The following is a 16,362-nucleotide window of genomic DNA, read 5'->3' as shown; positions in this document are numbered from 1 at the left end:
CTAGCTTTGACACTTGGCTCAATGTAATTAGATCAATTAAAAATAAGATGCAATGTGATGATGACATGTGACAAAGGGTTTAAGTGATTACTTGACCTAATTATATAAAGAGAAGTTATAAGAAAAAAAAAATTAGCCACCTCTCCTTTCTCTCTTATGTGTGGCGGCACACATCTCTCCCTCTCTTCTCTTCATCTTTTCTCATCAATTCAAAGAGAATCACTTCATTCCCTTTGAATTGAAATTGCTACAAATTGTTTCTATTGTCCTATACATACAAACTACCTTTCTAAAGGCAAAAACCCATTTTATAATTGGTTGGCAAAGGCTTGAGAAGCAAATTGGGGGCTGCCCATTGGTGTTCTTAGTATAGACAAGCTAGAGGGACAATACTTGGGGTCCTAGGTGCTTTCTAAAGGTGCCAGTTACATCTATAGTGCATCAAAAAGGTTAGTGCACATATTATTCTTTTAAATTAGGGTTTAAATGAATTAATTTGTTAATTCACAATCTTAAATGGCAAACATAGATTCTAATACATATTAAAAGTGTTTTAATATGCAATTGAGCATTAAAATTAATTAGGCACATAATAGATGTGGCATGATGCATGAAACCCTAGAAGGAAATTTTTAAAATTCAATGCTCTAATGAACTAATCACCATGCTTCCACTCCTTCACCTCGATCATCAAGATGAGTTACAGCAGTTGAAGGATATTTGAGTGACTAAGTAGGAGAAACCAAAAATTTGTCAAGCCTTTCCTATATATTAGCTAACCCATCTCGCCTATTATTCCATGTAGTAGGAAACCCAGAAAAAACCAATATCAATCAATCCCCATGAGTCAATGAACTAAGTGAAGGCTCTGATTCTTTGTTGGGAATGATTATTGCCTTCAATTTTTTCAAGAGGATAAGTAATGCAGTTAAAATCCCTTGCAAAAAACACAATCTTGCTGCACAAAAGACTTATATTGAAGTAAAGTTTGAAACTAACCATCTCTTATCTCATCATCACAATTTGCATATATTAAAATTAATTCCCAATCATCATTCAAATAAGAATTTGTGATTCGGCAATGGAAGAAAAAATTGTCAACAGTAATAATATCAAGTTTAAGATCATCAATCTAGGCTCCACACAAACCACCAGCAGTTTCCTTTAGGATTAATGCAATGCAAATTGAAATTTCCAAGTTTATAAATCTTCTTTTTAACTACTTGGTAAGCATTTTTTGTTGCCATTAAGAAGATCAAACCTGGATTGTAAGCCCGGATGATATTCTTGAGATTATGTAGAGTAAGAGGGCTTCGTATCCCTTGGCAATTCCAACAGCAAATATGCATAGCGAAGAACCAGAGCACCAACCCAACTTAAGCTTTAAGGTGATGGAAAGTAAGAGGATTTCTTAGCCTTTGACAATTCCAGCAAAGCAATTTATGAATCCAACAGGAGTAAGAGGTCCCTAGATGCAAAGAAACAAATTCTGGGCTACTTGTTTCATAGCAAGTCACTGAGGCATTTCGTCGAACACGTTCTGTGCCAAGTCCAAGTATTACAAAAAAAAAAAACGCTGAAAACCCAAACTGCGAATCTGACTTTCAAGGCCTAGTAACATATGTGAAAGATAAAAGAAGATAACTTGTATCTTCAGTTACAAATTCAATAAAGAAAATTAGAGCATTGGATAAAAGTAGTGCAACCCAATGGTTGAAAAGAGAGCTTTTCCCATACGAGAAAACATAATTTTATGTCTTTGTATTTACGCCTTTTTACATATTAACAAATTAAGTCATCCTATAACATATATCTTTATAATTATATTCTACTATCTTATACATATTTTCAATTATATAATTTTTAACTTGAAAGTATACGGCATAATTAAAAAGGTGATTTAATTATATAGTTAATAAGTATAAAGTGATTTAATATATTTATAATTAAAAAATAATAAAAGCTAATATTAGGTTACGTATATATACTTATAATTAATGAGAATTTAAGTTATATATATATAATAATAATAATTTTAATTATATACAATATATAATTTTATTAAAATTATATAATATATCTAATATATGTATAATAATCTTAATTGCATATAGCATATATAATTTTATCGAAATTATATAATATATGAAAAGATATAAAAAATATATGTATAAAATTAATTTTTTAATTTCAATTCTTATAATAATTTTTTTTTAATTTAATTTGATTCAATTTGATTTTTTTATTAAATTTCACGTTGCAAAAACTTTGTAAAAAAAAAATAGCGAACAACTATTATTAATTTTTTTCTTATTAGGTAACCCGCATGCTAGCATGTTATTTTTTTTTTTATCAGTAAATAAACACACACGACTTATTGATGAAAATGAATATTTGTTAATAATATAGTAATTTTTTTGTTATAAGCCACACACACATACTATTATAAACCACACAAGTCCGGAGCACGTTCAACTCACTTGCAGACCTCAGATAGAGTTACATTGAAACACTCAACTTCACTTTTTATTTTCACTCAAAAACATCTTTTTTTTTATTAACAGATGTATATACATGTCGTGCAATAATAAGAATGAATATTTATTAAAATTATAATAATTTTAATAAATTTTTTTTATATATAAATCACGCAAACATATTATCCTCAATCAACTTAGGAACCGAAGGACAGGCTAGCATATTATTCGGTTGCGCTCCGGGTCATTATAATTTTTTCTAGTTTAGAGAATTAATTGCAAGCTAATAAACCTTTGGCAATAAAACGGCACGCACGAGGCTTGATTCCACCGAGTCATAACCTACGCTGGCGGGCACGCAAAAACCCTAACCAAAACCCTCCGCTTCTACCATGACGCGTGTATAAATTCATCACCTTCAGACTTCGGCCCCTCATTTCGTTCATTCCTCTCTCTCTCAAAACCCTAACAACTAAAAACATCTCATAACTAGGGTTTTTAGAGCCTCTGCAGTTCTTTTCCTCCTCCTCCTCCTTGCTCTAATCTAAATTATTTCTCACCTTCTCTCAATCATGGGCAAATCTAGCAAGAAATCAACCCCCAAGGTACTGTCTGTTTTGATTTTGTTTTCCTCGACTCTTGATTTTGGTTTTCGGCTTATATGGCTATTTCTTTTGTTTGTTGTAGGTTGATGCAGCTCCTGCTGTAACCCCTGACCCCAAGTCTTCTAGTAAGGGTATAGTCGCAATTTTTGTTTTATTCGTTTTCTTTTTCCATTCTCTATTATGTCTAGTCTTTTAAACGTTGCTGTTGTTTGTGTTTATTAGAGGGTGTATTGATATCTTAATTTTAGAGGGAAAGAATACAGCTTTAGAGTACTCTTGTTTTATAATATTCGATGTTCATGTTATGATTTAATAATATTTATTCAGATTTACGATGCTGTATGATTTTAAGTGTGTAAAGCATTTGGCATATTTTGTTCATAAATTTGTTTCCATTTCATAATTCTGTTTTGGGGCTTGAAGGTTTTCACGAACTTACCTTCAAGTTTGCAACCCAAATTTGAGTGGGAAAAAAAAAGAGAAGTGGACAATTAACACAAACGACGGAGCTAACTTCAATGTTATGGCTCCACGTCCTCTCTGCATTTGCATTTCTCCTATCATGTTATGTGATAAGTTCCGTATTTTTTCTTACTTTACAACGCTGTTTTTATTGTTTTCTGGGTTTCTGAATTTTGGCTTGTAGGTCAGAGAGAAGCGAGAGAACTTACAGAAGCTATAGAGAAGCTTGTGAATGCAAAGAAACGTAAGATAGATGACGGGGCAAAACAGGCTGTTAAGAAGGGAAAGGTTGAAGTAAAGACTCAGAAAAAGAAGAAAGATGAATCCAGTAGTTCTGATAACTCGTCTTCTGAGGAAGAACAGAAGGTAATTGCATTTTATTTGATTACTCTCATGTTAATGATTTGACATCTTTCTCTCATACTTTAATTGTGTTTCAATCTTCTTGTGGATCACATGTTCTTGCAACTTTTTTATGTGAGGTCAGAAAATTGAGGAGACATGAGTGTAATTATCTGGATTTTTTTTGTTGGTTACTTTGTCTAGCTTTATTATGTCTTTTAAAATATTTGTTGCAGGCCAAAGTTGTAACAAAGAAGGTACAAAAGGAAACAAAATCACCTGTTGAAGAATCTAGTAGTGAGGAGTCATCTTCAGATGAGGTGAGCATTGGATAAATTCCAATTGATTTGCACCTTTTTCCCCCTCCTTTCTAAAGAAAAAAACTAATTTAATTTTTTCATAGGAGGCTCCTCCCAAAGCTGCTAAAAATGGCTCTGTTGGTGTTCCTGCTACACAAAGAAAGGGGGATAGCAGTTCAGATTCGTCAGATGATGAATCTGATGAGGAAGAGGTGAATATACTTGGCATTTTGCAAAATGATTAGGAACAAATTACTATATTTGTGGAGACATGCTTGCATGTCTTATTATTATTATTATTATTATTATTATTATTATTATTATTATTTTTTTATTTTATTTTTATTTTTTTTTTGTGGCAATTATGAATTATGTTATTGTAATTTTGTTATGTCATTTTAAATCAGGTTAAAGTTGTAGTCAAGAAGGGTGTGAAGGCTACAAAACCACCTGTTGAAGAATCTAGCGGTGAGGATGAGTCATCTTCGGATGAGGTAACACTGAACCAAATTCCTGTTGATGCTTTCATCTCTCTCTCTCTCTCTCTCTCTCTCTCTCTCTCTTTAATTTTCTTCCCCTCCCTCCTAATTTTTGCTCAGGAGCCTCATGCCAAAGCTGCCCTTCCTCCAAAGAAGCAGCAACTGGATGCCAAAAATGGGTTAGTCAGTGCTCCTAGGAAAGGCAAGGCGGAAAGTAGCAGTTCAGAATCTTCAGATTATGAATCTGATGAGGATGAGGTGAATTTTACTGGCATCTTGCAGATTTCTGAACAATTTTATTGTCCATTTTTCTTGCCATTTGTGTATGATGATAAGGATGTTGGACATTTGTTTTGACATGTGATTTCAGTCGTGTTACTGAATATTTACAAATTGTTTGTCAAATTTAGAAAAAGCCTCCTGCAGTCTCCCAAGTGAAGAAGTTGCCACAAACTGGCACTAAAAAGGCATCTGCTGCAAGCTCTGAGTCGGACTCTGATAGCTCCTCAGATGAGGTAACTGTGAACACTACCAATTTTGTTTCTTTTGTAATGTTTATTACAAAAATGGGTCTGAGGCCAAATATTGCAGAATTATTACTCTTTCCATCTTCCTTTGATACAAACTCCTGTCTGAATTGAATTGGAGATCCCATTGACCATCACTAAACATTTATCTATGTAGGAGTTACCTGCAAAGGCTTCAGCTCCCAAGATTGTTCCCCAGGGTGTTACCAATAAGAAGGCTAAATCGGGTAGTAGTTCTGATGAAAGTGAGAGTTCTGAGGAGAGTGATTCTGATGAGGAAAAGGTATCATTTTGCTGCTTGAAAACTTGGATATTGTGCATATTAAAATATCAGGAGTTTATTTTATCAAGGGATGTGAATTTATTCCATAGCAGCATGTTGTAGCTAGTGAACTGAATTGCTCTCCATACTGTTTTTTTGGTAATATGCTTCTGCAAAGGCCCCTGCTACTAAGAAGGTTGCTTTAACAGCTACAAATAACAAAGCTCAATCAAGTGATGATTCTGATGATAGCGATTCTGATGAATCGTCAGATGAGGATGAGGTTAATTCATATTTGTTTCTTTAATTTATATGTATCTGGTGTATCATTATGAATTTTGAATTTTGAATATTTCCCATCCAGATGTCCATGAAGTTCTAGTATTTATTTGTCCTCTTTTCTATTTCAATTTTACAAACACCTTCTGCTTTCTTCTAGGGCACAACCACAAAAGCAACCAAAGCTGTTTCGAAAGTGCAGACGTCAAAAAAGAGCAATGGGAATGGCAGTTCTGAAAGCGAGTCTGATGACTCTGACTCTTACACTGACTCTGACTCTGATGTGAGAACATTAAAGAGAATTAATTTATACTAGTGTCTTGCATTCTTTGCTGGAATTATTTCTTTCATTTCTATGCATATTTACTACAACATCATGATTCTTTTCACTTGCATTCTGCAGGCTCCTGCAACCAAGGCTGTTGTTGGTTCAAAAAGGCCATCTTCTGTTGCTCAAACAAAGGAATCAAAAAAGGTTAACATTTCCCCTAACTGTCTTCTCTCTCTGTAATATATGATATTCTCTTTTTGAATGCCTCTGTAAGTAACGTTGTACGCATTACGGATGAAGTGATTGAAGGACTCTCAAAACTCGAGTTTTAATTTTATTTTGGATATTCCTTGAGAGCTTGAACATATTGAACTTCATATGAAGGCCATAATTTGTGGATGAAAGCTTGTGTTGTGTTTTATCATGGAGTTGGTTGTTAGACAAGATCACTTAGTAAACATTTTTATTGTCAACTATGGCACAAACCACTGTAAGAATAAAGAACAAAAAAGATTGTTGTTCTTTGGGAAGTGATATGTTACCCAAGAATGAAAGTGTGAAAGGGCATTGTTCTAAATTCATGATGTCCTACCATTGTTTTCTTTTGTTGCTATCAAGTAACCTTGCTCAATTTTGTGCTGTAGGTGAAGGTAGCCACTCAAAAGGAAAGCAGCAGTTCTGAGAGCTCCAGCAATACTTCAGATGATGAGGAAGAAAGTGAGGATGAAAAACTCTCGAAAACCCCAAAGAAAAATGTAAAGTTACCCCTCTTCATTATAGGATAAGAGTGCTGAACTCATGTTTTGATAACATGACGATAAAGATGGTAGTTCTTAGGAAAGTGATGTTATCCAAGAATAAAAATGTGAAAGGGCTTTCCTTAAAATGCATGATGTCCTGCACTCCTACTTTCATTTACTTTTGTTGCTATCAAGTAACCTTGCACAATTATCTGCTGTAGGGAAAGGTAATTACTAAAAAAGAAAGCAGCAGTTCTGAGAGTTCCAGTGATAGTTCAGATGATGAGGAACAAAGCGAGGATGAAAAACCCACGAAAACCCCAAAGAACAATGTAAAGTTACCCCTCTTCATTATATGATAAGAGTTGATTTTGAAAACTAGTAATGTTTCTGGTAAAGGTATGAGGTTAAGTTAATACCAATTTGGGTTTACTATGATCCTTTTACTATGTGAATTAAGTAAGCTAGTAACACTGGTAACTAACCCTAATTTTGAGTAAGAATGACTCTTGAATGTCTGTTACATGTTTGTGGACCAACTGGGATAAGTGCTAGAATGAAATTGGATAAAAGTTGCATACCCTAATTGGCTAATATATCCTTATTGGCTAATTGAGGAAGAACAAGTATCTCTATTTTGGCATCAATCACATAATGAGAATTTAGGAAATTCCATTTAGTTGTCTTTGGATCATATCAATTCTTAATCTTGTGTGACACTAGTTTTATATGAAAACAGAGCACTGATGTAGAAATGGTAGATGCTGCTACTCCACATGCAACCACCAAGAAGACTGATCTGCAATCTGCTAAGAAAGCTGTAAACCACCATCTTGCTTTTGTTTTTGGCACTTGATCTGTACATGTGGATTCAGTTGTGAACGGCAATGTTTACCTTCTATTTTATGCAGCCTAAGACTCCAGTTACTTCTGAGGTTCAGTCTACAGGTTCAAAGACATTATTTGTTGGCAACCTACCTTTTGAAGTTGAACGACCTGATGTGTACGTCTCTGCCACCTTAGCTTTCAAACAAAGTTCTGTGTTAATTTGCTTTTGATAATTTTCTTTCTGCAGGGAAAGTTTCTTTGAAGGTGCTGGTGAAATTGTTGACATACGCTTTGCTATGGACAAAGAACAGAGGTTTAAGGGCTTTGGACATGTTGAGTTTGCTACAACTGAAGCAGCCCAGAAGGTAGGAATCCTTATTGGGTAGTTGCATTGGGCCTTTACAATAGCTTGCATTTTTATATTTGAGTTCTGATTATGTTCTCAGATATGGGTAGACATGTTAAATAATCCTATTTTCCCTTTTTTAGGCTCTTAAATTGAATGGTCAAAGTTTAAATGGCCGGCAACTAAGACTTGATTTGGCACGTGAGAGAGGTGAAAGGGCCTCGTATACACCGTATAGCGGGTACATTTTTTTCCAGCATATTTAGAATGCTCAGATTGAATGAATTTGTTGTACCTTACTTGTGACTGTTGCCCTCTGCAGCAGCAGAGAGAACAGTTCATTTCAGAAGGGAGGGAGAGGCCAGGCTCAGAAGATATTTGTCAGGGGCTTTGATACCTCCCTTGGTGAGAATGAGGTAATTCTTTGCCACTTTCTAACTGGAGCTTTAGTTGTTTTGGTTTTCTTCAATGTTCATATGCACATTGGATTCAAATCTTACAGATTAGGAGTGTCCTTGGCGAGCATTTTGAAACTTGTGGAGAGATTACAAGGATATCTATCCCAACAAATTATGAGACTGGTGCTATCAAGGGGTTAGTTTTTTTCTATTCTTTAGTTGTTTCTGCTGTCTTCTAGTCTCAGATGAGCATTTGCTCGTACAATTTTTCTCCAGATTGATCTGCCTATAATTCTGATTCATGTTCTAGTAACCATTTAGAATTCAAATACTTGGTATGTGTGGGTCCAGTTTAATGTATATTACCATTCCCCTCCCCCCCCCCCCCCAGGGTTGAGCATTCGGTTCAAACTGAACCAAATCAAATCGTGAAAAATCTAATTATATATTTTAGAAACGGAACGGAACCGAAATGGATGAAAAACTGAATCAAACTAAACCGTTCTATTTTGGTTCGGTTCGGTTTAAGCCGATCGGTTTTTATTTTTGATATTTTTTTTCAATTTAGACTTAATTTTCAAGTTATTTGATCTGATTTTGATTTTGGTTTGAACCTAATAACTATTAATCAATGAAATTAAATAATTCATATATATAAAATTGCATATAATTCATAAATTTCCCATAAAAATAGATTAATTCAAAAATCAATAAATCTATTTGATTTGGTTTGGTTTAACTGATTTTTTCTTTTTAAAACCGAACCAAAATGAAATAACTGAAATTTTTATAATATAAAAACAAACTAAACTGAATTATATTAAAAACCGAATTGAATTACAGAATTAAGGCGGTTTGATTCGGTTTATTCGGTTTGAACTGAATGATGCTCACCTCTACCAACCACCACCAAAAAAAAAAAACACCCACCCCTAATCACCCTTTTCCTCGTGCATTTTTTTTTGTACTCTGGTCATTTGACCTCCCATAGATCTACTGATGTAGTTGATGTTTATATTCACTTTATGGTATGCATACACAAATTGGAGTAAGAGTGAGATCTGAACTGTCTAAAGCAAAATAATGAATTTTGTAATTGTAGAAGCATGTGGATTTAGAACATGATTGAAATCTTTATTTTTTGGGCATTTGTATGTTTCATTCCCTCGACTTTCAAGTTTCATTTGCTGAGGATTACTTTATGAATGAAGGGAAAAGACCTGAAAAAGTTCAAGTGGACTTATACTGTACGCATGATAATGTGTAAATTGCTTTCTAAAAGTTTGAAGTTTGGCCTGTGATAGACGCTGCCTCTTGGTTCCTAATTTTAAATCTATTGCAGGATGGCTTACTTGGAATTCAAGGATGCTGATGGTTTCAACAAAGCTTTAGAGCTTAGTGGCAGTCAACTTGGAGATCAGTACTTAACTGTTGAAGAGGCAAAACCACCAAGGAGTGATAACCGTGATGCCTGGGGTAGTGGCAGAGGCGCAGGCCGAAGCGGTGGAGGGAGGAGTGGTGGTAGAGATGGTGGTGGCCGCTTTGGCAGTAGGGGTGGTGGTCGGGGCAGAGGACGTGGAACACCCTATAAACCTAGTGTGACTGCAGTTGCCTCAGGTATTTTGGCACTATTCCTAGCTTTTCAAGTAAATTGGTGGGCTTTGCCGAGTCCTGGCATTATTTATATATAACAATATTAATACTGAACTAGTTGGGGTTGGCTGGGCATTATTTATATATAAATTATAGAAGTCAACATGGATTGATTGTTAATATGCCTCTCTGTTGAACTGAAAATTTAATTTCGATGTTTTTGTTTCTCTTGGATTTAGATGTTGCTGCATTAGATTGCAATTAATTTCTTATGTATTTTGGCCAAATGCAGGGAAGAAGACAACATTTAAAGATGATGAATGAAGAATGTAGAAGAATAATAAAAGTATGTTTGCCTGATATAAGTATTAAATTTTGGTAGTTCTCAATCGCCCAAGATTTTGTTTGACTTGCATAAGCTAATATTTTAATTTTCTTATCATATAGTAAGGGCCATGTGAACTCGGAGAATTTGTGTTATGCTTAGGAGGGTACAATGATATTTGTTTGTAATTTCAATGATTATTTCATATTTATTTTAAAATTGCCATTATCTAAAGGCGGTGATTGATTTGTACCGGAGAAAGGAAAGCTCATTATGGTCATTAAGAAATTTTTGTTTAGGCTTGGTGTATCATGAATTTAAGGCATAAGTATTTGAGATTTATATATTTAATATATGATTTCACTATGTATTTTGTGTCTTCAAATTTAGTGAACGAGCTCCAAGTAAGAAAAATCTTATGGTCATGATCAAGTTTGCCTATAGATTAGATCAGAAATCCTACCTGACCTTAGAAATTCAGTGCCATAATTTTATGGCGATTTTCTTCTACAAATCTTACTTCCAAAACATCAATGCAATTACACAATAACAGCAATATTGACCAACTAGTAAACACGTTAGTTACTTGTTCTCAAAAAAAATAAAAAAAAAAAAGGAAAATTGACTTTGTATTTGTTGAGATTCTGACAGGGTAACAAAAAATTATTTTTGTATATGTTTTTATGGTCAGAACTTTTAGTGAGGAAAAGAATTTAGATGTTAATAAAGCTGAATTAGTCTTTTGGTTTACTGGTAAGTTTTTATACTTTGAAAATGGTATTAATTAATTTTTGATTTGATTTTGTAATGGGTCCGGTTTACAAATTTTATAGTTTGACAATAATATTATAGATATTAACAAATTGATGCAAAATTTTGAGAATTATACTAATTAGTTATTAAATTTTTAATTTATGAATTAAATAGTTTCTTCATAAAATTCTAGTCGTCTCACACTAACATTGTGGTGTCTTTGTTTCTCTTTTTCAATCTCTGCATCCATCTCTCCATTTTTTTTCCCTTTTTCGATCTCAATTTTTATCTTTTTTCAAATCTCATATTTCATCGATTTATCTATGTTAGCGCATACGCTTCCTTTATTATTTACTAGCTTAACGTTAATGTTTGTGTTATGTATAAATTTAATAGAAATTAGTTTTATTTATTTATTTAATTTAAATTTTAATATTTTCTTATTAAAATTATTTCTATTTTTTATTTTTATTATTAAAATTTTTAACATGTAATAATACTCACTTTAATTTTAATTTTTAATAAAGAGTCTCTTTATAAAACTTTAGTAGTCTTGTCTTTATTTCTCTTTTTCATTCTCTTCATGTCTCTCCATTTATCTCTATTGTTCCTTTTTCGATATCTCTCAATTTTTATCTTTTTTTTTCAAATCTCATACGTCATCGATTCGTCAAAGTCAAAATATCCGTGTTTGTGTTCTTTATAAATTTAATAGAAATTATTTTTATTTATTTATTTAATCTAAATGTTAATATTTTTTAATGAAGTTATTTCTATTTTTTTATATTTTGAATATTAAAATTTTTAACATGTAATAATACTCACTTTAATATTTTGTTTTAATTTTTATTATATGCAATTTAAATTTTCAATAAAAATTATTTTTAATAAAATTGTATTTTTTTATTTCTTTTTGCAATTTTTATTTAAAAAAATAAATCAGCATACTCATTATCACTCATAAAAATAAACAAATAAAAAAGATAAAAAAATATAAAGCGTTATCATGATGATAATTCGGAAAACATTCAAATTTAGTGAAATAAATATGATTACATATTTGTAAATTTTTGTAATAATTATTGTATTAAACTAATTTACATTTTTTATTTTAAATCATCATAATAATTGAATGATAATAAATATTATGATAAAAAACAATTGCTTTCCTTATTAGTCAATTATGTGGTTATAATATGTATTAATTTTAAAATGATGAGTTTTAGAAGAATTTCATAATGCCAAGTTGAGTGACTCTAGATTGACATCTTAAATATGACTTAATAGTTTAAAGAAAAGAATAACATTAAAAAAAATATTAGTATTTAATAATTTTAATTGTAATTTACATGATGAAAGAAAAATAAAACATTAATATAGTGACATTATTTTTTTTTATTTTGAATAATAATAATAATAATAATAATAATAATAATAATAATAATAATAATAATTATGATAATTGAATGATAACTAATATTATAATAAAAATAATTATTTTTTTATTAATTAATTACATAAGTCACATCATGTATTAATCTTAATTATAATTTGTATAGTTAAAGAAAAAATAAAATTTTAATGTAGTAATATTAATGAAAAAAATAATAATTAATAATCAGCAAACTAAGTTCTTAAGAAGCGCTACATGATAGTTTATACGAAAAACTTGACATAATTTTTATATATATAGATTTGTAAATCTCTGTCCTTTCATTGTTAGATTTAAATAGTATTAAGTCATCTGAAGACCTGATGCTTTTTGAGCTTGACTTAAATCACCCCAGAAGAAAAGAATCACTTTCTCCGTTACCATTTCCTAGGGGTGAGTATCCGATTCAAATCGAATCAAACCGAATTGAAATAGATAAAAAATTAAATCAAATCTAATCACTCTATTTCGATTAGGTTCGGTTCAAATTGATTAGTTTTGATTTTTGATTATTTTTTAATATAGATTTAATTATTAAGTTATTTAGTCTAATTTTAACTTTAGTTTGAACATAATAAATATTAATCAATGAAATTAAACAATTTATATATGTAAAATTAAATATAATTCACAAATTTTTCATAAAAATAAATCAATTTAAAAATTGATTTGGTTCGATTTGAATATATAAAATTACTATTCAGTTTGGTTCGATTTTACTAATTTTTTTCTCTTCAAAACTGAACCTAACCAAAATTTTTATAATATAAAACCGCATCGAACCGATTAAATTTTAAAACCGAATTGATTGTACTGAATTGACTAAATTTAATTTGATTTTTTGATTTAAACCGAAATCTGCTCACCCGTACTATTTCCTCTGTTTTCACCATTGATAATAGTGGCTGAAATCATAAATAATTCTTTTACGTAGGGTACACAAATTTAAATTTAAAAATAAATTTTACTATTTGGTATGATAAGTAGAGCACATTGCGTTAGAGGAAAGAAAGAATAGAAGGGGTAGACTTAGACTGACTTAGAAGAGAGTAGTACAGTATGACCTAAAAACATTACACATTTCCGAATATTTAATCTAAAATCGTTTAGAATGGAGAAAGAGGATTCATATAGCAGACTCCAAATAAATTTTTGAGATAAAAGTTGAATTGAGTTGAGTTGAGTTGGTATGACACATATTAAAATACATAATTAAATTAAATTTCATATATAACTTATGCTTGGTATAATTTTGTAATGGAAATTCATTTGTACATAATTTTAAAACTACTATCTGTGGTAAAATTAAAAAAATTATTTTTTTACTTTCATAAAAAGAAATCTTATACCTGAATATAATAAGCATTTAACATAAAAAAAAGGCATTGAATTCTAATGTGATAGGTTGCTCTGCACAAGATTAATTAAGGAAGAATTTAAGGAATAAATGAAATGCATGCCTTTTGTAATGGCTAATCGCTTCTCTTACTGTGAAAAGCTATTTGCATTATATAGGTGAGCATTATTTTATTATTATTATTATTATTATTATTATTATTATTATTATAAAGTAAAAGGTGAGTAGGTATGGGAAATTAATAAGAAGCTGAAATAAGTAGAAGGTAGATGATTGGGGGAATTTTTTTGATATAGGCATTTTTAAACTTACATTAATTTTGTGGAAGTCATTTTAAATTCCATCAAATTAATTGATTTTATTTATAATCAACTTGATGGAATTGAATTCTTGGAATTAAAATATTTTATTTTTTTCTTTCCAAACCAAACATATAAAAATATGACATTCAATTGAATTTTACAAAATTTTGTGTAATTGAATTGAATCAAACATAGCTTTAATTTTTCATAACTTACATAACTCTTTCACCAAATAACAAAAATACCCAAAATACAAGTACGAGGGACTGATGGACTATTTACTTTATAGAATCAAACTTTAGGGATCAATTAATATAATTTTCAAAATTCAAGTATCAACACATAAATAATGAAAATTCCTAGAGACTAAATAATAATTTTCATTGAGTTTCTAAGGACACATTGTGAATTATTTATTTATTTTATATATAAAGAACTTAGCAGTTGATAGAATCAAATCTCATGAATCAATTAATATAATTTTGAAAATACAAGAACTGACTAATAAAGATGATATTAGGAAAGAATGAGATCAGAGTCTGCAATGTCGGCAATTGTTTCGAATTTGGATTGTTACAACATTTATTTGAATTTTGAAAAGATAGACAAAGCCACCTGGGAGTTGGAGGAAGTACGATACTGGTAGAGATGTTACTAGCTTGAGGAATAGTAAAGGGCTATAAATCAACAATTGTGTTTAGGACAAAGATGTGATCAAAGGGTAATTTAAACATTGTAAGGTACTTACAAGAGATACGAAGATATAAGAATCAAAGATAGAGAAGGATGGCACACTAGATCTATAAATATGCAAGAAAGACCAACCATGGAAAAGATTGGCAAGGTGAGTTTACATGAAATCCCCAAAAATAGCATGTGCTAGTTTCACACAAATTCCATTGACATACTTGTGTAAAGGTAAAAGCAACCTTATTGGCAGCAGAAGCAAAAAAAGCAAAAGTAGGATAAATTTCTATAGTAGAATTTAAGGACTCAGTCACATCAAGTCCAGTGCAATAAGGCAACAGAGGTCACCAAGATGGTTGTGCTAAAAAGGGATGAAGATGCAGCTCTAGATATGGAAGTCAGGGTATTTGAAAGTTTTAAGTTCCATTACATGTTGCAATGCAACGAGATGGAACTTAAAGGATAATGCTCAATAAAGGTTCAAAAGATCTTAACAGGTTAGAAACAGATGTGGAGGGTTGATTCCTAGTGACAGGTCTCAACAAATAGCAATAGGAAGACTCAAACAGTAAAGAGCAGTGCTAGCTTGACTATAATCAACAAGTGTGATTCAGAGTTGCCTAGCTTTAATGAAACTTGTGAGGTAATCATTTAACTATTACAAAGCATTTCATTTTAGCTTGAGTTAAATGTTAAGCTAGTCAGCTAATTTTAAGAATAGCAAAAAAAGATAATAAATGTAACACCCCTCACCCATTTACAGTATAGCCGAGCAAGGCATGTCACACTCGGTGCCGGAACACCCTATCTTATATTACTTTATCCCTTTAAAAATTTTGAACTCGTTATATTTTAAAATAAATTAAATTCATAGGAGAAACTGACAGAGTTTCCCCAAATTTATTACTGTTTGGCGTGTCTCACTATTTACCTGTTTAAAAATCTCATATAAATTTTCAATAAAACAGTACATGATCTCATCATCAACTCACATTCAATTCTTGCAACTAACATTCATGTGTATCCATTCATGCGCAATTCATATATCAAAATTCTCAAATTTTATTAATTTACATGATTTATAATTAATTAAATAAATTCATAATTTACAAGATATACAAATTAATTACATATGAAAGAGTTAATTTATTAATTTACATCACATACATATTAAATACATTTTCATAACTTACATTACATTACAACATGATAACTATTTACAAAATACAAAATATATTAGTATGACCTATATGGGCCCTATCTATATGCATTGCTGAGGAGGTGGCAACCTTGGTCACTTTGCAGATTCGGCCTCCAAAATCTCAGTCTAATATCCATTGGGCTTCGTCTTCAGTACCTATGCGAGGAAATAATCCATCGCACTAAGCATTTCTGCTTAGTGTTGCAATAATACAATAAGAAAATAATATACAAATAAAGATAAAAATAAAGTCTAATTCATGTAATAAAAATTATTTTGATTTCATATAGGATTTTAATATTAAATATGTTTTGTCATTCTTGACATTCTTTGGAAGCGCTTATCTCTTAATTTCATAGTAATAATATATATTATACTAAATTAATTAAAATATTAA

General features: G+C 31.0%; 1 protein-coding gene across 7 annotated transcripts; it reads left to right on the top strand.

The window, feature by feature from the left end:
- The first annotated feature begins 2,829 nt into the window (after positions 1-2,829).
- Positions 2,830-10,467, top strand: LOC110661971 (nucleolin 1). 7 transcript variants are annotated; one of them, XM_058145522.1, is made up of 23 exons: positions 2,900-3,082; positions 3,165-3,213; positions 3,729-3,910; positions 4,123-4,206; positions 4,290-4,397; positions 4,593-4,679; positions 4,785-4,922; positions 5,075-5,179; positions 5,349-5,475; positions 5,621-5,736; positions 5,893-6,015; positions 6,136-6,207; positions 6,648-6,758; positions 6,965-7,075; positions 7,483-7,563; positions 7,655-7,746; positions 7,819-7,936; positions 8,061-8,158; positions 8,240-8,333; positions 8,420-8,511; positions 9,658-9,932; positions 10,201-10,254; positions 10,356-10,467. In XM_058145522.1, the coding sequence occupies exons 1-22, from the start codon at positions 3,050-3,052 to the stop codon at positions 10,230-10,232; spliced, it is 2,328 nt and encodes a 775-aa protein (XP_058001505.1). In that variant the 5' UTR covers positions 2,900-3,049; the 3' UTR covers positions 10,233-10,254; positions 10,356-10,467. The 7 variants fall into 7 exon arrangements, with proteins under 7 accessions (XP_058001518.1, XP_058001516.1, XP_058001519.1 ...); XM_058145535.1 differs by having other exon boundaries at positions 2,830-3,082; positions 5,349-5,474; positions 5,632-5,736; positions 10,201-10,467; XM_058145533.1 differs by having other exon boundaries at positions 2,899-3,082; positions 3,165-3,207; positions 10,201-10,467.
- The last annotated feature ends 5,895 nt before the right edge of the window (positions 10,468-16,362 follow it).

This window comes from Hevea brasiliensis, chromosome 1 (assembly GCF_030052815.1).
Source record: "Hevea brasiliensis isolate MT/VB/25A 57/8 chromosome 1, ASM3005281v1, whole genome shotgun sequence".
Classification (NCBI taxonomy): Eukaryota; Viridiplantae; Streptophyta; class Magnoliopsida; order Malpighiales; family Euphorbiaceae; genus Hevea; species Hevea brasiliensis.
The sequence above is the reverse complement of the archived record's forward strand: the minus strand, read 5'-3'. Positions and strand labels throughout refer to the sequence as shown.

What these genes read in the sequence shown, in the direction of transcription:
- LOC110661971 (XM_058145522.1), top strand. Translation starts at nt 3,050, where the DNA reads ATGGGCAAATCTAGCAAGAAATCAACCCCCAAG. An exon ending in AATCGTCAGATGAGGATGAG is followed by an intron (nt 5,737 to 5,892) that starts GTTAATTCATAT and finishes GCTTTCTTCTAG; the next exon opens with GGCACAACCACAAAAGCAAC. An exon ending in CCTCCCTTGGTGAGAATGAG is followed by an intron (nt 8,334 to 8,419) that starts GTAATTCTTTGC and finishes CAAATCTTACAG; the next exon opens with ATTAGGAGTGTCCTTGGCGA.